The sequence below is a fragment of the Budorcas taxicolor genome, chromosome 22, assembly GCF_023091745.1.
Source record: "Budorcas taxicolor isolate Tak-1 chromosome 22, Takin1.1, whole genome shotgun sequence".
In the NCBI taxonomy this organism is placed as follows: domain Eukaryota; kingdom Metazoa; phylum Chordata; class Mammalia; order Artiodactyla; family Bovidae; genus Budorcas; species Budorcas taxicolor.
This window is the reverse complement of record NC_068931.1, coordinates 49,527,475-49,549,090: the sequence shown is the minus strand read 5'-3', so window position 1 is coordinate 49,549,090 and position 21,616 is coordinate 49,527,475. Positions and strand designations below refer to the sequence as shown.

At 38.3% G+C, this 21,616-nt stretch overlaps 1 protein-coding gene across 1 annotated transcript in view; it reads left to right on the top strand.

The window, feature by feature from the left end:
• Positions 1-21,616, top strand: part of DYM (dymeclin) — a 390,393-nt gene that overhangs the window by 81,897 nt on the left and 286,880 nt on the right. Inside the window, exons 7-8 of the mRNA XM_052660241.1 lie at positions 19,781-19,906; positions 21,200-21,342. Coding sequence (XP_052516201.1) covers positions 19,781-19,906; positions 21,200-21,342 — 269 coding nt within the window. The remainder of the gene's footprint in view (positions 1-19,780; positions 19,907-21,199; positions 21,343-21,616) is intronic.

The following is a 21,616-nucleotide window of genomic DNA, read 5'->3' as shown; positions in this document are numbered from 1 at the left end:
AATTCCAGGGTCAGGAGATCCGCTGGAGAAGGGATAGGCAACTCACTCCAGTATTCTTGCCTGGAGAAGTCCCATGGACAGAGGAGCCTGGCGGGCTACAGTCCATAGTGTTGCATAGAGTTGGATACGATTGAGTGACTAACACACACATTACACATAGTAAGTGTTTAAGAAAAGCATTGGCTATGTTTTGTTCTGAGTTAATTTTCCTGTTTTAAACTTCTCAATAGAAACTAATAGCCCTTGGTCATGAACTAGTATAGTGGTCATGGAAAACAGGATGTGTAAGATTCAAAAGAACAAGGCTGAATCCTTTGTGTGAGAACTGAAAGAAGTTTCTGTTGTGTCAGGCTGCTTCAAGGAGCTTCTCTGACTGCTTTGGAGGACTGGCTCTAGCCTGGCATTAGGTGTGAGAGACTAGCAGCAGCTGGAGCAGAGTCCTGAATCCTGACATTTTGCCTGTGTTTGAATATTTCCTTGAAAGTTATTGATTCTATAGAGGTATATAATCATTGAATTTTTAGAACAGGAATTAAGCTTACGTATGTACTCAGTCATGTCCGATTCTTTGTGGCCGCATGGACTGTAGACCACCAGGTTCCTTTGTCCATGGAATTTTCCAGGCAAGAATACTGGAGGGGGTTGCCATCGCCTACTCCAGGCGATCATTCCGACCCAAAGGTCGAACCTGTGTCTCCTGCATAGACAATCGGATTCTTTACCACTAGTGCCACCTGGAAAGCCCTTATCTTATACATTTTCATTTTGTGTATGATGGCACTGAAGTAGAGAGAAAGGAAGTGACTTTCCTAAAGTCAGTTTGTAGCATTCTTGTGTATAACTCAGCCCTGAAAATGTTGAATTTCTGCCTTCAAAGAATCTTTACTCTTATACAAGCAAGACTGGTGACTTCCTTGGTGGTCTAGTGGTTAAGAATGTGCTTTCCAATCAGGGGACGTGGGTTTGATCCATGTTTGGGGAACTAAGATCCCACGTGGCTTGGAGGAGCTAAGCCCCTGTGCCACAACTAGAGAAGCGCACTCACTGCAGCTCCTGAGCTCGAGCGCTCTAAGCCTGTGCTCTGCCCCAGGAGCTGCCTGCGCACCGCAGCTACAGAAGCCCCTGCACGCTGCAGGGAGTGCCTGTGGGCTGCAGTAGAGACCCAGTGCGGCCAAGGTAAATTAATAAATAAAAGTAGAAAAATAAAAGCGAGACTGGTACAGGATGCTTTCGTTCATTTCTTTTCCTGTTATTAGTACAAGTATCGTAAAATATGAATGAGCTGGTTTAACATTAATAACTGAATTTTAATTCTACCAACGAACAGTTGATTTTTTTTTCCTTTTAAATTTTTTGTCCTACTTATGTATCAATAAGTAATTCTTGATAGAGTTGTTTCTTTGGGGGACATAATCCAGATTACATTACCTTTGGATATTTAAAGCTAGTCGTTGATGCTGATGTACTTGTCTTAGATTATAATGTGTATGTGCATAGGGTTTGGGAGAACAGTTGAGAAGCACAAAGGGGTTATGCTGAGAACTGATGTTTTATATCTCTTTACTCTCCAGAGACAATCTTTTTCATTATTAGCTATTTTGATGGTTTATACATACACCTTTACCCTTATCTTTCCTTTATATATTTATCTAAATAATATAACAGTATTTCATTTTTTTTAATTAAAGGCTTTACTTTTCAGAACAATATTAAATTCACAGCAAAACTGAGCAGGAAGTACAGAATATTCCCGTATCCCTCTTCCCACACATAGCCTCCTCTGCTGTCAGCATTTCTCACCACAGTGGCACATGTATTATAGTCGATGAACCTACATTGATGTATCACTATCACCCAACTCATAGTGTGCATTAGGGTTCATTCTTGTTGCATTGTACATTCAGTGGGTTTTGACAGGTGTATAATGACATGTGCCTGATGTGCTCTTGTCCGTGGACTCTCAGAGTCAGACACGACTTAGCGACTGAACAACAACAGCTACAACATCCATCATTATAGTTTCATAAGCATACTTGCACTGCCTTAAAATTCCTCGGTGTTCTGCCTGTTCATCCCTCACACCCCCTTAAACCTTGGTCACCTCACTGATCCTTTTACTGTTTCCATATTTTCACCTTCTCTAGAGTGTCATGTGGGCTTCCAGGTGGTTCAGTGGCAAAGAATCCGCCTGCCAATGCAGGAGACATTGGTTCAACCCCTGGGTTGGGAAGATCCCCTGGAGAAGAAAATGGCAGCCCACTCCAGTATTCTTGGCTGGGAAATCCCATGGACAGAGGAGCCTGGCAGGCTATAGTCCGTAGGGTCGCAAAAGAATTAGACATGACTTAGTGATTAAACAACTATAATAATAGAGTGGATAATAATATAGTTGGAACCTGCAGTACAAGCTTTCTTAGATTGGCCTCGTTCATTTAGTAATGTGCGTTTAGGTTTCCTCTGTGTTCATGGCTTAGTAGCTCATGTCTTTTTAGATCTGGATAATACTTCAATGGATGCAGTATGAAATAAATTCCCTTGATACATCTATGCACATATATAGCCCTCATATAAGTCTTAGAATTGGGATCAAGTGTGACCATTTTAAAATTTGATAAAAATAGAGTCAATTTGGTAAAAACTTGTTCCCTAAAGGGAGTATATCATTTATAAGTTCCATCAAAAACATTTAACAGAGCCTTGCCAATATAGTATAGTATAGATTTTTTTGTAAGTTAAAAGTGGAAATCAAGATGGCAGAGTAGAAGGACGTGTGCTTATCTCCTCCTTCAAAAGCACCAAAATCACAACCAGCTGTTGATTTTTCAACAGGAGAATGCTGGAACCCACCAAAAAGAGATACGCCATGTCTAGAGACAAAAATGGAAATCATATTAATGATCCTTACATGCATTCTCTCATTGCAAGTAGAGTTGAATATCTCTTCATGTATTTAAAAGCCATTTCTAAGTTTTGATGAAGGTTCAGCAGTCATTTCTAATTTTTGAGAGCTCTTTTTCTCTAATTGTTCCTTGCTTGTGATGGAACTTTTAAGTGGGGATAATTGCACTTTGGATACCCATGTAACAATTTCAGCATATTTGCTTTATTATTGTGTATCCACCTTATCAGTGCATCTTAATTTTTGATTTTTTAGAATGTTTCTAAAAACTCTTCTTGGTTGAGCTTTATTTCAAGAAGATAATATGGCTGTTTCATCCATTTGATGCATCATTACATATATAGCATTAGTTCTTTGAGAAACCGTAAACACTTGGAATGTGTTTAATATATTTGATCCACTCCATTAATATTTTACATATGATGAAGTTGACAGATAAGGTGACTGATAAAGGTAATTGAGTGACATTTCTGATACTAGAATGCAGATTTCTTGACTCCTAATGTCCAGATACTTTCTGCTCCATTGTTTAGTACTTTTATAATTGAGGAGTATTACCATGTTTTTGAAATTTTTTAACTTCAAAACTTCTCTGCTATTGACAGAATCTGAAATATACCACTTTCTGGTCTTTCCTCATATTTTACTTCTGAAATCTTCATGTTGGCATGACATTGATATTTCTAATGTTTGGTATTAATTCTTTGAACTTGTCAGTTGTTTTTGTTAAACTTATGTTCCATTTACAGTACTGTCAATTTCTTATCCAATAGTAAGTCAGAGGAGGATGTTTTTTTCCTACACATTCGTTGACTTTGCCCTTAGCCAACACTAACACCCATTTCATGAAGTCTTTTGTCTTTATCCAAGTGTTCCACTCTGCCCAAGCAGAGTAGTGCAAGGTCATGGCGCCTGTCTTTTTTTTTCTTCACATGAAATTAATAACTTGCTCCAACAGTAGTTTGTTCTAGGACATTTCCAGCCCAGATGGTGGAAAGTTCTTGGGATAATATGGCAGCCGAAGGAACGTTTTAGCTTTTTAAAGTCGACTTTGTTTTGGCAATTGTGTAATGAAAATCTTGTGAAGATTATACAAGGGCATAAAACAAGAAAGATCTGTTGGCTTAAAACATTTTTCATCTTTTAAAAACCACCACACTCAGCATGGTGGAACTTTGGTTTCTTTCAAGTATTGGCCTGTCTTGGCTCTTTTCCCTGATTATTTGGCACCTAAGATAGCCCAATTAATAGATTTAAAATTTTGTTGTTTTGAGTATAATGTTGCCTTGAATTCCTTTTTTGAGCATTATAGAAAGTTACAGCAAGAATTGACCTTAGAGATCATCTTGCCTAATGTACTTATTTACAAATAAGAAAACTGAGACCCAGGGGAGTTATTTTTTGAAATGAACAGAGTAACTTCAGTAGAGAATTTAGAAGCAGAGCCTCTGTTTTCTAACTTGGGGACAGTGACTCATTCAGCATACAGCAGTATGTTTTAGGTTTTTGTTTATTCTTATTTCAGTGTCATCAGATTTTAATCAGTAAAAGATTGATTTTATCATTTATGATAATCCTCTATTGTTAGTTCTTGATTAATTTCATTTTCAAGCAGGTGATACCTTTATGTTGTTCAAATACTGATCTCATAAAAGTGCACATGAACCATCTCCTGCCTGTCCTTGTTCCCCATCTCTCCAGCCCTCCTGTTTGTCTCCATAGTAACCACTGTTCATGCTTGGTTTCTTACGTATCCTTCCTGAATTTTTTTATGCATGTATATTCAATTATGGATTTAGATTCTTATTTCCCCCTGTATTCATGTAAAAGGTAGGAAATTATGCAATGTTTTGAATTTTCTTCTTTTTTCAGTTAGCAGTCTATCTTGGCAGTTTCTGTATACAAGCATTTAGAGAGCTTTCTCATTTTTGTGTTTTAAGTAAAAAGTTTATTGAGATATACTTTAGGTACTCCAGAATTTACCCTTTCAAAGTATCTATTTACATGGTTTTTAGTAAACTCACAAAAGTTGTAAACCTGTCACTGCTATCTAATTCCAGAACTTCATTACCCCAAAAGAACCCCTCTACTTATTAGCAGTCATTCCCCATTTCCCTCGCCCTCCTGCCCGTAGTAACCACTAATCTGCTTCTTGTCTGTATAGACTGTCCCTTTGCAGACATTTCATATAAATGGAATCATACAGTGTGTGGCTTTCTGTATCTGTCTTCATTCATAGCGCAGCATGGTTCATCCATGTTGTAGCATGCCCCAGTACTTCATTTCTTTTTATTGCTGAAAACTATTCCATTGTATGAATATATACCACATTCTGTTTATCCGTTTGTCAGTTGATAAATATTCCGGTTGTTTCTACTTTTTGACCATTATGAATAATACTTCTGTGAGTATTCATGTACAAGAGTTTGTGTGGATGTGATTTTCAGCTCTTTTGGGTGTGTATCTAGGAGTAAAGTTACTAGGTCATGTGGTAACTCTGTGTTTGACTGTTTGAGTAAATGCCAAACCTGTCTTTAGGGGCCTCATCATTTTACATTCCCACTAGCCTTGTATGTGAGTTCTGATTTGTCTACATCCTTTTTCATTCGTTTTTAAAAGTTGCGTTGTATTCTCTTGTATGTCAGTATCAGTCTATATTTAATCATTCCCCTATTGATGGGCATTAGGATTGCTAACATCTTTGTGCTAATGTTGTTTGCTCATTCTTATATTGGCATCTTTATTGTATCTATTTCTAGGGCCCATTTTGCATTAGAATTGTTAGTCCTTTTTGACAGTGTGTTTTTTCTGTATGTGCCTTTTGACTCTTTTTGCTATTAGTGTGTGTGTTTTTGCCATGATAAAGTTTTAGAAACTATTTTTAAGAAATGGAATTTATCAGTCTGTTACAGCTCTTAGGCCTTCCAAGTTTCTTCTTACCTTTTTGGCCTCATCTCTTACCACTGTGCTTGCAAACTCCCTTCAAGACGCATTGGCCTCTGCCATTCTTTGAGTAGTCTAGGCATGTTCCTACCTCGGGGCCTTTGCATGTGCTGGTCTTTCTTTCTAGAAGATTTTTCCCTTGCTCGTTTATTTCTTTTAAATCTTTGTGCAAATGTCAACTTCTTGTTGAGTGTTCCCACTTAAAATTATAACACACCTGTGATAGATGTCAAATTTTGAGGTTAATGAAATATGTATTTACTTTTTAAATAAATTAGATGTTAGAATACTGTTAGTTTCTTATGAAGGAACAAAAATTTCTAGGTGTAAAACCTTTCAAATAGTGCTTAAATGCTTTTAATGACTAAATGCCTTCAATGAGACTGAATCTGTGGCTTTGCTAGTAAGTTTAACTTAGGTCTTTGGCAAGTGTAATGGTTAATTTTTGTGTGACAGCTTGAGTTGAGGGATGCCCAGAGATCAAACGCTAGTTCATTATTTCTGGGTGTGTCTGTGAGTGTGTTTCTGGAAGTGATTAGCATTTGAATTGGTAGATTTTGTAAGAAAGATCATATGCACTAGTGTTGGTGAACGTCTTGCAGTCCATTGAGGACATGAATAGAATAGTAAGGTGGAGGAGGGGCGAGCTTGCTCCCTGTCTTTAGTTGAGACACCCGCCTCTTTCTGTCTTTGGATGTTGGCACACCTGTTTCTTGGGCCTTCCCACTCAGGCCGAGGCTTTCCTGCTTCTCAGGCCTTTAGGTTTGGACGGGAACTACACCGCTGGCTTTCCTGGGCCTGCAGATGGCAGATAATGGGACCTTTTAGCCCCCATGATTGCGTGAGCCAATCTTTTATAAATAAATTACTTTCCATATTATATATCCTTATATCCTGTTGGTATATTTAGGAGAGCCCTAAATAATGCAGCAGGTGTGGCTAGTTCATTGCTATTGTCTAAATGTTCCTGTCCTCCACAAAATCATATTTTAAAACCTAACCTCTGCAGTTAGAAAAGACCTTGATGCTGGGAAAGATTGAAGGCGGGAGGAGAAGGGGACGACAGAGGATGAGATGGTTGGACGGCACCATCGACTCAATGGACATGAGTTTGAGTAAACTCTGGGAGTTGGTGATGGACTGGGAGGCCTGGCGTGCTACAGTCCATGGGGTCACAGAGTCAGACATGGCTGAGCAGCTGAACTGAACTGAACTGAACCTCTGCAGTGATAGTGTTAGAAGGTTTGGGGCCTCTGGGAGATGATTAGGTCACGAGGGCTGTGCCCTCATGAATGGGATTGGTGCCCTTCTAAAAGATACCCATGAAAATGTCCTTGCTGCCTTCCATAATACGATAACACAGCAAAAACACACTTAATCTTTGTGAACCAGAAAGCCAGCTCTCATCAGGTACTGGATCTGCAGGTATCTTGATCTGGACTCTCTGCTTCCAGAGTTGTGAGGAGTACATTTTCATTGTTTATTATATGAGTTTGTTATTGCAATTCAAAAGGACCGAGACACTGGGTTGTTTTTCCTAGCTGCAAATCTCTGGCACTTTGATTGTTTACAGTGAAGTGAGAGACAGAAATAATTCAGAAAACCTTTGGTCAAAATGAGATTAGAGATGATCCTCAGACCTTCTCTGCTGATACTTTTTTTTTTTTTCAGGAAATTTTCCAGTGGAGACAGCCAGTTTGAAGCAGTCTTTCTCCCACTCATTTTCCTTTATGTTCTTCCCGTTTTGAAAATTTAAATTAAATATAGTAAAAAATAGTCACCTGTAATCTCATCGTCCAGGATTGCTGTTTTTGTTCTTCTCATATTAACATCTGTAGGTGTATTCATTCATATGATGCACAGTCCTGACCTGCTATCTTTGCTCAGCATCACATCATGAAACAAATATTTAAATATATTGTTTCAAAAGCAGATGGAATAACTTGTTTTTTGAAGCTAGCATACCCTGATACTGAAACCTAACGATGACATTCCACAAAAAAGAAAGTCACAGACTTACATTTCTCATGAATATAGGAGAAAAATCTCTAAAAAAAGTAGCAAATTGTATCCAGCAACATAAGAATAGAATTATACAGTATAAACAAGTGGGCCTTATTATCTCAGGGGTACAATATTGTTAACACTTGAGAATCAGTATGCCACATTCATAAAATAGAAAAGCTATTTGATTGTCTCAGTAAATGTGGAAAAAGCGTATGACCAAATTCAACATCTATTCATGGAAAAAAAGACTCTCAGCAAACTAGGAAGAAACATCTTCAACTAGGTGAAGGGCATCCATGAAAAACCTGCAGCTAACATCACACACAATTATGAGAAACTAAGAAAGCTGCCTTCAGCGATTAGTGCCAAGAAAGAGGGAAAGAACAGAATGGAAAAGACTAGAGATCTCTTCAAGAAAATTAGAGATACCAAGGGAACATTTCATGCAAAGATGGGCTCAATAAAGGACAGAAATGGTATGGACCTAACAGAAGCAGAAGATATTAAGAAGAGGTGGCAAGAATACACAGAAGAACTGTACAAAAAAGATCTTCATGACCCGGATAATCACGATGGTGTGATCACTCATCTAGAGCCAGACATCCTGGAATGTGAAGTCAGTGGGCCTTAGAAAGCGTCACTAAGAACAAAGCTAGTGGAGGTGATGGAATTCCAGTTGAGCTATTTCAAATCCTGAAAGATGATGCTCTGAAAGTACTGCACTCAGTATGCCAAGAAATTTGGAAAACTCAGCAGTGGCCACAGGACTGGAAAGGGTCAGTTTTCATTCCAATCCCAAAGAAAGGCAATGCCAAAGAATGCTCAAACTACTGCACAATTGCACTCATCTCACATGCTAGTAAAGTAATGCTCAAAATTCTGCAAGCCAGGCTTCATCAATATGTGAACCGTGAGCTTCCAGATGTTCAAGCTGGTTTTAGAAAAGGCAGAGGAACCAGAGATCAAATTGCCAACATCCTCTGGATCATGGAAAAAGCAAGAGAGTTCCAGAAAAACATCTATTTCTGCTTTCTTGACTATGCCAAAGCCTTTGACTGTGTGGATCACAAGAAACTGTGGAAAATTCTGAAAGAGCTGGGAATACCAGACCACCTAACCTGCCTCTTGAGAAATCTGTATGCAGGTCAGGAAGCAACAGTTAGAACTGGACATGGAACAACAGACTGGTTCCAAATAGGAAAAGGAGTACGTCAAGGCTGTCTATTGTCACCCTGCTTATTTAACTTCCATGCAGAGTACATCATGAGAAACGCTGGGCTGGAAGAAGCACAAGCTGGAATCGAGATTGCCAGGAGAAATATCAATAACCTCAGATATGCAGATGACACCACCCTTATGGCAGAAAGTGAAGAGGAACTAAAAAGCCTCTTGATGAAAGTGAAAGAGGAGAGTGAAAAAGCTGGGTTAAAGCTCAACATTCAGAAAACGAAGATCATGGCATCTGGTCCCATCACTTCATGGGAAATAGATGGGGAAACAGTGGAAACAGTGTCAGACTTTATTTTTTGGGGCTCCAAAATCACTGCAGATGGTGACTGCAGCCATGAAATTAAAAGATGCGTACTCCGTGGAAGAAAAGTTATGACCAACCTAGACAGCATGTTCAAAAGCAGAGACATTACTTTGCCGACTAAGGTCCGTCTAGTCAAGGCTATGGTTTTTCCAGTGGTCATGTATGGATGTGAAAGTTGGACTGTGCAGAAGGCTGAGCGCCAAAGAATTGATGCTTTTGAACTGTGGTGCTGGAGAAGACTCTTGAGAGTCCCTTGGACTGCAAGGAGATCCAGCCAGTCCATTCTGAAGGAGATCAGTCCTGGGATTTCTTTGGAAGGAATGATGCTAAAGCTGAAACTCCAGTACTTTGGCCACCTCATGCGAAGAGTTGATTCATTGGTAAAGACTGTGATGCTGGGAGGGATTGGGGGCAGGAGGAGAAGGGGACGACCGAGGATGAGATGGCTGGATGGCATCACCGACTCGATGGACGTGAATCTGAGTGAACTCCGGGAGTTGGTGATGGACAGGGAGGCCTGGCATGCTGCGATTCATGGGGTCGCAAAGAGTCGGACACGACTGAGCAACTGAACTGAACTGAACTGAAAGCTTTACCTCCTCTGTGATTAGAAACAAGTCAAGGGTGTTTGCTCTAAGCATTTCTGTTTGCTATTATATGAGGCCCTAGACAGTTCAAGGTAACAAAACAAAGAATAAAAGGCATAGAGATTGGAAAAGAAAAAGTAAAACTGTCTTTATTTGCTGGCAACATGATTGTTTATGTAGAGGGCCGTGAGAACATAGAAAAGCTACTTGAGCTGAAAAGTGAGTTTAGCAAGTTTACAGTTTACAAGATAATTATACAGAAATCACATACTAGTAGCAAACAACTGGAAACTAAAACTTTAAAACTTCCGTTTTAAAACAATGTGAAAACATGAAATAGTAAGTTCAACAAATATGTGTACAACTTACACACTGATAACTGAAAAGCATTGCTCAGTGAAGTCAAAGAAGACCAAAAGGTAGACATACCTTGTGTTCACGAATTGGAAGACTCAATGTTGTTAAGATGTCAGTATCACCCAGATTGAGCTACAGAGTCCATTTATCACATTTGTACCAGGTTTTTTGTTTGTTTTTTTTTCCTAGACACTGACAAGCTGATTCTAAAATGTACTGGGAAGTGTAAAGAACCTAGAGTGTCTGAGGAGATAATTGAAAAAGAGGAACAAATGGAGTACTTACATCTGTCTCTTCCCACTGTGCTCTAAAGCTACAGTTGTGTTTCTGCTTTTGAGGTTGAGTTCTTGTTTTGGCTGTGGTGGGTCTTTGTTGCTGTGCGTGGGCTTTCTCTAGTTGTGGAAAGTGGGGACTAGTCTTTGTTTCGGTGCCCAGGCTTAGCACCGTGGTGGCTTCTGTTGTTGCAGAGTACCGGCTCCAGGGCGCACGGGCGTCAGGAGTTGTGGTGCATGGGCTTGTGGTTCCATGGCAGGTAGAATCTTCCCAGTCCAGGGATCAAACTGGTGCTCCCTTGCACTGCTAGACTGATTCTTAACCATATGGACCTCCAGGGAAGCCCAAAGCTACCGTTTTGAAGGTAATATGGTATTGACCAAATAATAGACAATCGGTGGATGAGTTTAGTGAAAAAGTGTTAGTCACCCAGTTGTATTCGAATCTTTTGTGACCCCATGGACTGTAGGCTGCCACGCTTCTCTCTCCATGGGATTTCCAAGGCAGGAATACTGGATTGGGTAGCCATTATCTTCTCCAGGGGATCTTCCTGATTCAGGGGTGGAACCTGAGTTCCTGGCCTTGCAGGCAGATTCTTTACCATCTGAGCCACTAGGGAAGCCCTGGAGGGAGCCAAGAAATAGACCTGCACTTCTGTGGCCAATTTTTGTTTTTTTAGAAAAACAGCAAAACTATTCAATTGGGGAGGGGAATGTTTTAAAACTATTAGTGCTGGAAAAGATAATTATATGAGAAAATGAAACAAAGAAAAGTTTAACTTCTACCTTCACGTGTAACACAGAATAATACATACAGTCTTGGTCTAGGCAAAGAAAACTTAGAAAGGATACAGAAAGCAATAGCCAAAAAAGGAAAGTTTTGATAAGTTAAACTTCGTCAAAAATAAAAATCCTGCCTCCTCAAAAGAGACTATTCAGAAAAGAACAGTCACGCCACAGATGGGAGAAAATGTCTCTGAAACATAACTAAAAAAAGAATTTAGTCTTGAATATATAAAGATCTCTTACAATTTAAAAATAATTAGGCAAATAACCAATTAAAAATGAACAGAAGATTTAAATTGATACTTCACAAAAAGGATCTGTAAATGGCCAGTAAACATACTGAGTTTTGATGTTATTAACCATTAGAAAATGCAAATTAAAGGTATAGTAAGATATCACTACCACTAAAATATAGATACCACTACCACTATCAATACCACTAAAATAAGTGTTGTCCAAGGTTTTGGGGGGAGGGAAGGATATAGCACATGGGGTATTTTTAGAGCAATGAAACTGTTCTGTATGATACTGTAATCATGGGTACATGTTATTACATTTGTCAAAATTTATTGTGATTGTAGAAGTCACATGACTCTGGGTGATGATAATTTGTCAATGTTAGTTAATCATTTTTAACATATATGCTACTCTGGAGTGGTGGAGGAGGCTACACATCTGTGGGGGCAAGGGATATATGGGAATTCTTTGTATCTTCAGTGTTGCTGAGAACCTCAAGCTGTTTTGAAAATTAAAATCTGTATAAAAACTTGCTGTGATATATAAAATGGTACAACCAGTTTGAGGAAAGGTTTGACAGTTTCTCGTGAAGTCAAACATCCACTTCTCTCATCTAGCAATTTTATTTTCAGGCATCCACCTACAAGAATTGAAAATAAGTGTTTGCAGATGACTTATATGCAAATGTTTATAAGTCTTTTAAAAATACTTTTTCATAATAGCTCTGATATGGAAACAAATGCCTCTTAACATCATCTTGTTGTCTCTCTGTACTTTATCCTGGGTTATTTCTTATGACTTAATGTCCAAATCACTGAATCTCTCTTCAGCTGAGTCTAAATAATCTTCTGCTGTTAAACCCATTTATAGAGGTTATTTCTTTCCCTCCTTCCTTCCTTTCTCCCTCCCTCCCCCTTCTCTTCCTGCGTCCCTCTTCTCTCCTTTTTTTTTTCTCCTTTTTTCCTTTCTTATTTATTTACTTATTTTTAAAAATTAAGTTTTAAAATTTGGCTGTTGTTTTTTTCAGCTCAAGCCATTTTTTTCTAGCACTTAAAAAAAAAGCCTGCTATATTTATATAGTTTACAGATCCTTGAGAAAATTTTGATTTGATAAATTTGGTTTTTATTCCATAAGTAGAACAAGTGTATTTGTGTTTGGTAATTAATTACTATTTGTTCTTTTTCCTTTTTTCTTTTCTTTTTTTTTTTTTAATTCTTTATTAAATCATACATTGACATGAATCCGCCACGGGTGTACATGAGTTCCCAATCATGAATTAATTACTATTGAAAGAGGTTTCTTTGTTTTGTAAGTGTATTGTGCTTCTTGTTCATGTAGTCTTCTCTATTTGCCCTTTTTTGATTATTTGCTAGTTTTTGTGTTTGTAGAGTTGTAAAAATAATTTGATAGGATGATTTTATCTTTCTTCAGAGAGGATTGTCTATTTCTCTTGGTGCCTTGGATTCTTCTTAATTCTGTTTCAGAATTTTCCTGGCCACCCAGGGAGCTTAAAGCTCAGTTCTAGTCCATGAGACTGTTGATTTCAGGATCCCCTTGAGAATCGCTGCCCTGTATGGGGAGTGGATTTCTGCAGCTTGCTCCCTGGACAGCCTTGGACTCCAGCTTTTGTCCCCTAGACTGTCAACCCTGTCACAAGCACTGCTCAGATTCCCAACCACCGCTTATGGATCAGGAAACATCCCAAGGCCAAAGCAGTTTCAGAAGTCAAGCTGACCTCTTTAGGTTTTCCTAATGCCTCAGTCTTGGCCTTGTATTAATAATTCTTCATATTTTACTAGCTGTTTGGTCTTTTTAGAACATGCCCTTCCAGACCCTCCATCAATGATTTTTGTTGACTTCATCAGGAACAGTCTTCTGAATTTTCTGTCCATCACTGCTGGAAATGGAAGTAGTCTTAAATCCTGTTAGCTCTTCAGATATTATATAGTTCTGTAAGTTAGTGTGTAAGTGGTGTCTTATTACATTTTCATTATTTTCTAATATTAGTTGATATTTTTGGGTTCAGCAAATATTTTCTTGTATGATATAGAGTATGAGAAGCTTTATGGTTGTGGGTTTTCTGGAGAAGGTGAAGCTAGTGCGAAGTTTTGAATGACAATATGAGTCAGCCAAGCAGTTTGGGGGTGAGCATAGAGGGAGCTTGAGGCCTCACACAGACTTGGGAAATTGAAGAAACATGGTAAATAGATAGATAATTGATGGATAGTTACATTTTATCCATGTGTGCCTTTAAAATGTATTTAAGTGACTATTTCAGAGGTTTTTCTATCTAGATCATTTCCCCCCATTGTTCAGTTGCTCAGTTGTGTCCCACTCTTTGCAACCCCATGGACTGAAGCACACCAGGCTTCCCTGTCCCTCAGCATCTCCCGCACATGTCTGTGGAGTCGGTGATGCCATCCAACCATCTCATCCTCTGTCGTCCCCTTCTCCTCCTGCCTTCAATCTTTCCCAGCATCAAGGTCTTTTCTAATGAGTCACTTCTTCGCATCAGATGGCCACAGTATTGGAGCTTTATCTTCAGTATCAGTCCTTCCAATGAATATTCAGAGTTGATTTCCTTTAGGATTAACTGGTTGGATCGCTTTGCAGTCCAAGGGACTCTCAAGAGTCTTCTCCCACACCACAGTTGAAAAGCATCAATTCTTTGGTACTCAACCTTCTTTATGGCTCAACTCTCACATCCATACATGACTACTGTAAAAACCATAGCTTTGAGCATACAGACCTTTGTTGGCAAAGTAATCTCTCTGCTTTTTAATATGTTGTCTAGGTTTAGCATAGCTTTTCTTCCAAGAAGCCCAAGCATCTTTCCATTTCATGGCTGCAGTCACCTTCTGCAGCGATTTTGGAGCCCAAGAAAATAAAGTCTCTCACTGTTTCCATTGTTTCCCCATCTGTTTTCCATGAACTGATGGGACCAGATGCTATGATCTTCGTTTTTTTGAATGTTGAGTTTTAAGCCAGCTTTTTAACTCTCCTCCTTCACCTTCATCAAGACACTCTTTAATGCCTCTTTGCTTTCTGCCATAAAGGTGGTGTCATCTGTATATCTGAGGTTATTGGTAGAACCCAAATCTGTGTTCCTTATTTTGAAGTTGACTTTTAAAATACTAGTTATTTTTAGTACTGCTTATGATAGAAAATATGTTCAGTAATATTTTTGCTGTTGCTACTAGTTCTTTAACTGTGGCCCTAGGAGTCTAGTGAATTATTTGGGCGGGAGACATGCTGTGTGGCACTTGGGATCTTGGTTCCCCAACTAAGAATCACACCTGCACCAGCTGCACAGTGGAAGTATGGAGCCCTGCTGGACTGCCAGGGGATTCCCCTGTGTGTGTGTGTGTGTGTGTGTGTGTGTGTGTGTGTGTGTGTGTGTGTGTGTGTGAATTCTTCTGTATGTGTGTGTGTGAATTTTTTGCAGAGCACTGAATCATAAAATAGGGTTTAGAAGCTGTGAGTTTCAGATATTTTTTTGTCATGTAAAGTTTGTGCCTGAAGGAATGTATTTTTCTTGGTTTTGGTAAACCCAAAATTAATTTCTCACTGTGCACACAAGCACAAAGAGACTACTCAACAAGTATGTGTGTACTTGTGGCCAGTCAGTGGTGCCAGAGATACAGTTGTGAATAAGACATAGATTCTACTTGTGGGTTGGATAGGACAGACAATAAGCAAATTTATATATAATGTTAGAATGTGACAAGTACAGTGGAAAAAAGTAATATCATGGTATCTTAGCCAAGATTGTACAGGAAGGCTCCTTATGAAGTGAACCTTTTAATAGAAACCCAAAGTCAGAGAGGGAATCCTGTCACTCTGTGATGGGAGAGCTTCTAAAGCAGAGGCACAGCAGAGGAAAGGCCTTAAGGTGGGTACATGAATAAGACATAGATTGTAGTTGTGGGAAGGGTGGGTAAAGAAGCTAATATATAATGTTAGAATGTGACAAGTACAATAAGAAATGAGACTATTCTACAAGTATGTGTGTACTTGTGGCCAGCCACAAGATGCCAGAGATACAGTAGTGAATAAGTGAACAGGAACTAAAGAGTCTCTTGATGAGGATGAAAGATGAGAGTTAAAAAGCTGGCTTAAAACTCAACATTAAAAAAATGAAGATCATGGCATCCAATCCCATCACTCCATGGCAAATAGAAGGGGAAAAAGTAGAAACAATGAGAGGCTTTATTTTCTTGGGCTCCAAAATCACTGTGAACAGTGACTGCAGCCCTGAAGTTGAGACGCTTGCTCCTTGGAAAGGAGCTATGACAAACATAGACTGCATATTAGAAAGCAGAGAGATCACTTTGCTGACAAAGGTGTGTATAGTCGAAGCTATGGTTCTTCCAGTAGTCTTGTATGGATGTGAGAGTTGGACCATAAAAAAGGTTGAGCACCGAAGAATTGATGCTTTCGAATGTGGTGCTGGAGAAGTCTCTTGAGAGTCCCTTGGACACAAGGAGATCAAACCAGTCAATCTTAAAGGAAGTCAATCCTAAATATTCGTTGAAAGGACTGATGCTGAAGCTTCAATACTGTGGCCATCTGATGCGAAGAAGTGACTCATTGGAAGAGACCCTGATGTTGGGAAAGATTGAAGGCAGGAGGAGAAGGGGATGACAGGGACGAGATGGTTGGATGGCATCACCAACTCAATGGACATAAATTTGAGCAAACTCCAGCAGATAGTGAAGAGCAGGGAAGGTTGGCATGCTGCAGTCCATGGGGTTGCAAAAAGTCAGGCGTGACCTAGCGACTGAGCAACAGTAGTCATGTGCACAATCTGTTCTCTGTTGATTTGTGGATCTATTTTATTGTACATTTCTCTAGAAACACCGGTTTGTCCTGTACACTCAGTTCTCAGTTGAATTCCATTGGTTTGTCTTCTTTTTTGTCTGTGTACTGGCAAATACCATACTGTTTTTATTGCTACAGCTGTGTAACATGGCTTGATATCTCATAGGGGAAGTTCCTCTCTTCTCTTTTCAGTTTCAAGGTTGACTTAGCTATGTGTTTATTCTTTCAAAAATGTTACAGTTTCTGAAAGAAGCTCAGTGAGAATTTTAGTTGTAATTAACCTGTGTAGAATTATGTTTGTGATATTTTGTCATTCCATTCCATTCAGTCATCCTGTTTGCCCTTTATTAGTGTTTTAATACTAATAAATGAGTGCTGACCAACAGGATGAATAAGATATTCTCTAATAAGTCGGTTAGTGGTATTCTGGATCGTTTTTTTAATGAAAGTCCCTTTGCATTTTTATTGGAATGAGTATTCCTTTTGTATTATGATTGTGTATTATATGACCTCAATGTGTTTCTTTCTTGCTTTTTTTTGCTCTTCTAAGTTTTGTATGCCTGGCATGCTATTCTGTTGACTATTCAGGAAGTTCCAGTTAGTTCCAATCAAAATTAGAGCAGTAGAGATCCCTCTTGTCTCTCTATCCTTTATGCATTGAATGCCTATTATGAACTCGAGTTGGGAATACAAACAACTAAAAAACAAAAGAATCCCTAGCTAAAATCTCATGTATTCTGGTAAGAAAGATAGACTTGACTGTAAATCATTGCCTCTTATACTTTAGGTCTTAATGTTGCTTTTTCAGAGGAGCTTTTCTTTGATCCTGCAGTTAAGATTGGAGTACTGTATAATCTTTTCTTCTTGTTACTTGCTCTTTTTTCTTTATGATCCTTTTTGGAGTAATTATTACTTGAGTTCTTTTTTTTCCACTGAAGTGTAACATCCACAGAGGTTATTTGTTGTTAATGGATGTATCTCCAATGTGTACAATTTATTAATGTGTAATATAATGCCTGTTTAGACATAGTAAGAATAAATTCTTTATAAATATTTGTTGAATGATTTATCAACTGGAAAACAATATGATAAACACATTGAGTTTTTATCTGTGGATCTGTGAAACACACCAGTGGCTCAGATGGTAAAGAATCCGCCTGCAGTGCGGGAGACCTGGGTTTGATCCCTGGGTTGGGAAGATCCCGAGAGATCCATGGCAACCCACTCCAGTATTCTTGCCTGGAGAATCCCCATGGACAGAGAAGCTTGGCAGGCTACAGTCCATAGGGTCGCAAAGAGTCAGACCCGACTGAGCGACTAAGCACAGCACAGCACATGAAGCACACAGGAAGGATTACTTAGTTTCATTCATTTAAGAATTTTGAGGAATGGATTTTCAGTTTGATATGAAAATGTCATTTTGAGTCAGTACTCCTTTATGCTACAAGCTTTCCCTACCTTCCAACATCAAAACCTCTTTGCAAAATTCTGTGGCAAGAGAGGATGGTCCAAGGGTTGAAACTTTTCCTGTTGTCCCATTTGTGAAATTGTTAGGCCCAAATAATTTCAAAGGAGAACAGCCTTTTGTTCTAAATCTATAGTCTTTCCTTAAGGTTGTTACATCTAGTATTTATTAATAACCATAGTCTTTAGTTTAGACAAAGGATAACCGTTTCTTCCTGGTTCTGGGACCTAGAGTAAGATGTTGAATTGTAAACCACTAGTGTTTTTTTTTTTTTAATTATTGATGCAATGACTGAATACATTAACAAATATATTGGAGGTAGTCACCTATCCAGATTACTGTACCCGGTGGCAGGATATTTGTTCTTCAGGATTTGTCTTCCAGCCCTGACCCAACTGAAGAGCCTAGCCAATTGACTATAGAGTATAGATTCCTGGTGGGCGAATAAATGATTGTTGTGATTCAAAATCCTTTGGGCTTTGCACCCAAATCATCATTAGCAAAGAATTAATGAACCATAACACATCACATCAGGACTGTTTTTGATTCATTTTGAGAAATAAGAGCAAATAAAAGAATTGCCTTTAATGTGGTTAATATTTACAATAATATTTATGTAAATTTCAGGAAAGAGAAGTGTCATACTGTATTACATTTCTGAGCAGAAATGAGATTTATTCTTTTGGGTTTTATTTTGTATACTTCCAAAAGATATTTCTATCCACATGAACTCCATATATATCTGATAGAACTTAAAAATCTGGTGAAAGTGAAAAGTGGAAGTGTTAGCCACTCAATTGTGTCTGACTCTTTGCGACCCCATGGACTGTAACCTGCCAGGATCCTCCATCCATGGAATTCTCCAGGCAATAATACTGGAGTGGGTACGCATTCCCTTCTCCAGGGGATCTTCCCGACCCAGAGATCGAACCTGGGTCTCCTGCAGGGAAGTCTAAAAATCTGGTAAGCTTGCCCATTTCTAGAATAAAATCATCTTTAATTTGCTTAATGAGCTTCCTATAAGTAGGTGTTAAGTGTTTTCTTTGCACTTTGCATGAATATTTCAGTTCTGTAAAAATATTTTGGTTTTTTTTTGGAGCTGTTACTCTTTTTGTTGTGTTGTTGAGATTTTCCCTTTCCTGGTCTAACACGTTCCTGTTTTGCCTGATAATTGTGTTTAAAGTTTTGCAATAATTGAAAATTTTTTGATGCATTTGTTCCTGTTTGTGCTTCCTACTCAGCTGAAATTGTTTCCTTTTTATTTGATCTGAGGTTTGTTTCTAAAAGGGGTTAATGATTTTTGGAGGACAGTAGTAGTCTTTCGTAAAAGAAATGTGCTTAAGAAAACAAGGATAATTTGTTTACTATTCATATTTTGCTGAACAGGCGGAGTTGGCCTTGAGAACGTACACTCTTAGAGAGAAGATCTAGAGTTTACCATTGTTCTTATTATAAAGCAAATATCAACTCGGAAAGTCATTGTTGTCGTCCCTACCCTGTGACTTCTCTTTGGTTTTACAATCTGAATGTTTGTTTCTGTGTTATAGCTAAACAGAGATAAACATACGGGCTTTAGAGTGGATCTTTGCTCTCAGTTATTTCCATTATATGCTAATATACTTGTCATTCATCAGTAGATGGAACTGGAAAATAAGAAAGTAATGAGATATTTCACCCATTACAAGAACTAATGACAAGGAAAGGTTCCATATTTTTACTTGACTTAGTTTTTATATTAAGCATATTAGTATTTTTAAAATAATCCAGAAATGTTGAATATTTTGATTTTATTTTTAAATGTATAGTTTATTTAGAAAAGAGCAATATCTTCCTAAATGATCATTATTCTGCTTTGTTTCTTGTTTTTTCAGAGATATTACGTATGAAATATCAGTAGAAGCTGTGTCAACAATGGTGGTTTTCCTTTCTTGCCAACTCTTCCACAAGGAAGTTTTGCGACAGAGCATCAGTCACAAGTATTTGATGCGAGGTCGATGGTATGTTTCTATTTTAAATTTGTCAAGTTCTTTATTGTATTCATCTATAGTTCTTGTCTTGTCCTCTTTTCTTAGTCTTGTTCCATATCTCCAAACAGACATTTCCTCTGGTTGTTGCATCAGAACTTCAGACTGATCCCATAAGGATGTGCTTTCCTGGCTAAACTAGCCATCCTCCCCACCCCCTTCATCCTCCAGCTTCTTTACCTTCTCTAGTGGTTTCTTTATAGAGTTGAAACTGTGAAGTCCTCTTTTTCTTCCTGCTGCGTCATTCTGTATGTCTTAAGGAGTCATCCAGTCTTACTTGTTCACTGAAATTATTTCTAGCTTCCCGTTCCCATTAGCTCCATTGAAACTACTATACAGTGTATGCTTCATAACCATGTGTTTGGACTTCCCTGGCAGCTGCTTCACTGACCATCCCTCCTTTAATTTAGGCCGCAAATATTTATTGTACGCTAGGCATGACACACACACACACATGCCTTTGTCTTTCTCACATCCCTCTTGCCACCTTGATTATACCTATGGCACATTCACAGAATCCTTCAGGACTCTTCTGGAACACATTTGAAAATCACTAATAATAGAGATGAAAAGGCCTTAAGCATTGGCTCAAGAGCCTGTTTAAAAGCTTTCCCCAGCTTGCAGGAATTGATCCATCACTAATTTATGAACACATTTTCCTTTTAACCTATTTTCTCTCCCTTCTCCTCTCTATCCATTACTGAAAGACAGAGTCTTAACATTGAAAAAAAAAGTCTGTATATGTATGGATATATTTTTGTATGCATGCATAGATTGAATGATTTCATGTTTTTATTTATTTTTAAAAATGTAAGGTTCAATAATTATATTGGTTGTATGTTGAATATTTTGGATATATTGGGTTAAGTCAAATATTACTGTTCACATCAGTTTCTGTATTTTTTAACTCTTGCTTTTTCCTACTGATTCTGTTACTACCTCCCTTCAAGTGTCGAATACTGTATTATATACTGAATTTGTAATATCTCACCTGTTGTACTGACTACAAATAAAGTAACTGAAGCTTAAGAGTTGAAATGATATGATGAATAACATACAGCACAGTAAGAGGAAAGCCAGAATTCATTCCACCTGAAGTCTGATCTCAAAGCCCATAATCGTCTCTGTTTTGTGACAATGCTAGATTTTCTTTGAATTGTGCTAATCCCTTTTATGTCAATAGATTATATTTATCATGATACAGAGTCAGTTGACTCCCCAAAATATGGGTTTATTTTATTTATCTTTTTTTTTCTTTTTGTGTAGTCTTCCATACACCAGCAAACTTGTGAAAACCTTATTGTATAACTTCATCAGACAGGAAAAGCCGCCTCCTCCAGGAACGCATGTGTTGCCTCAGCAGTCGGATGGAGGAGGACTGCTCTATGGACTGGCATCAGGAGTAGCAAGTAAGTCTTACCAGAATTTGTCAGTTCTGTGGTGTATGTAGTAGGTTTTGTCCAATTAGTCATAAGAAATTCTGTTCACTTGGCTGCCAGTACTGTTATATTGCATCTGTGTAGCTGGTTGAATGTGAAATACCGGAAATTATAATTTATAGAGAATTTTTTCATTTGGTGCACTGATTTATACAAGGAAGTATATGCAAATCATGCATAGATTGTTAACCTATAAGATAGCATTTTTCGAGAAGAATATAAACATGCATATTGTATGCATTCT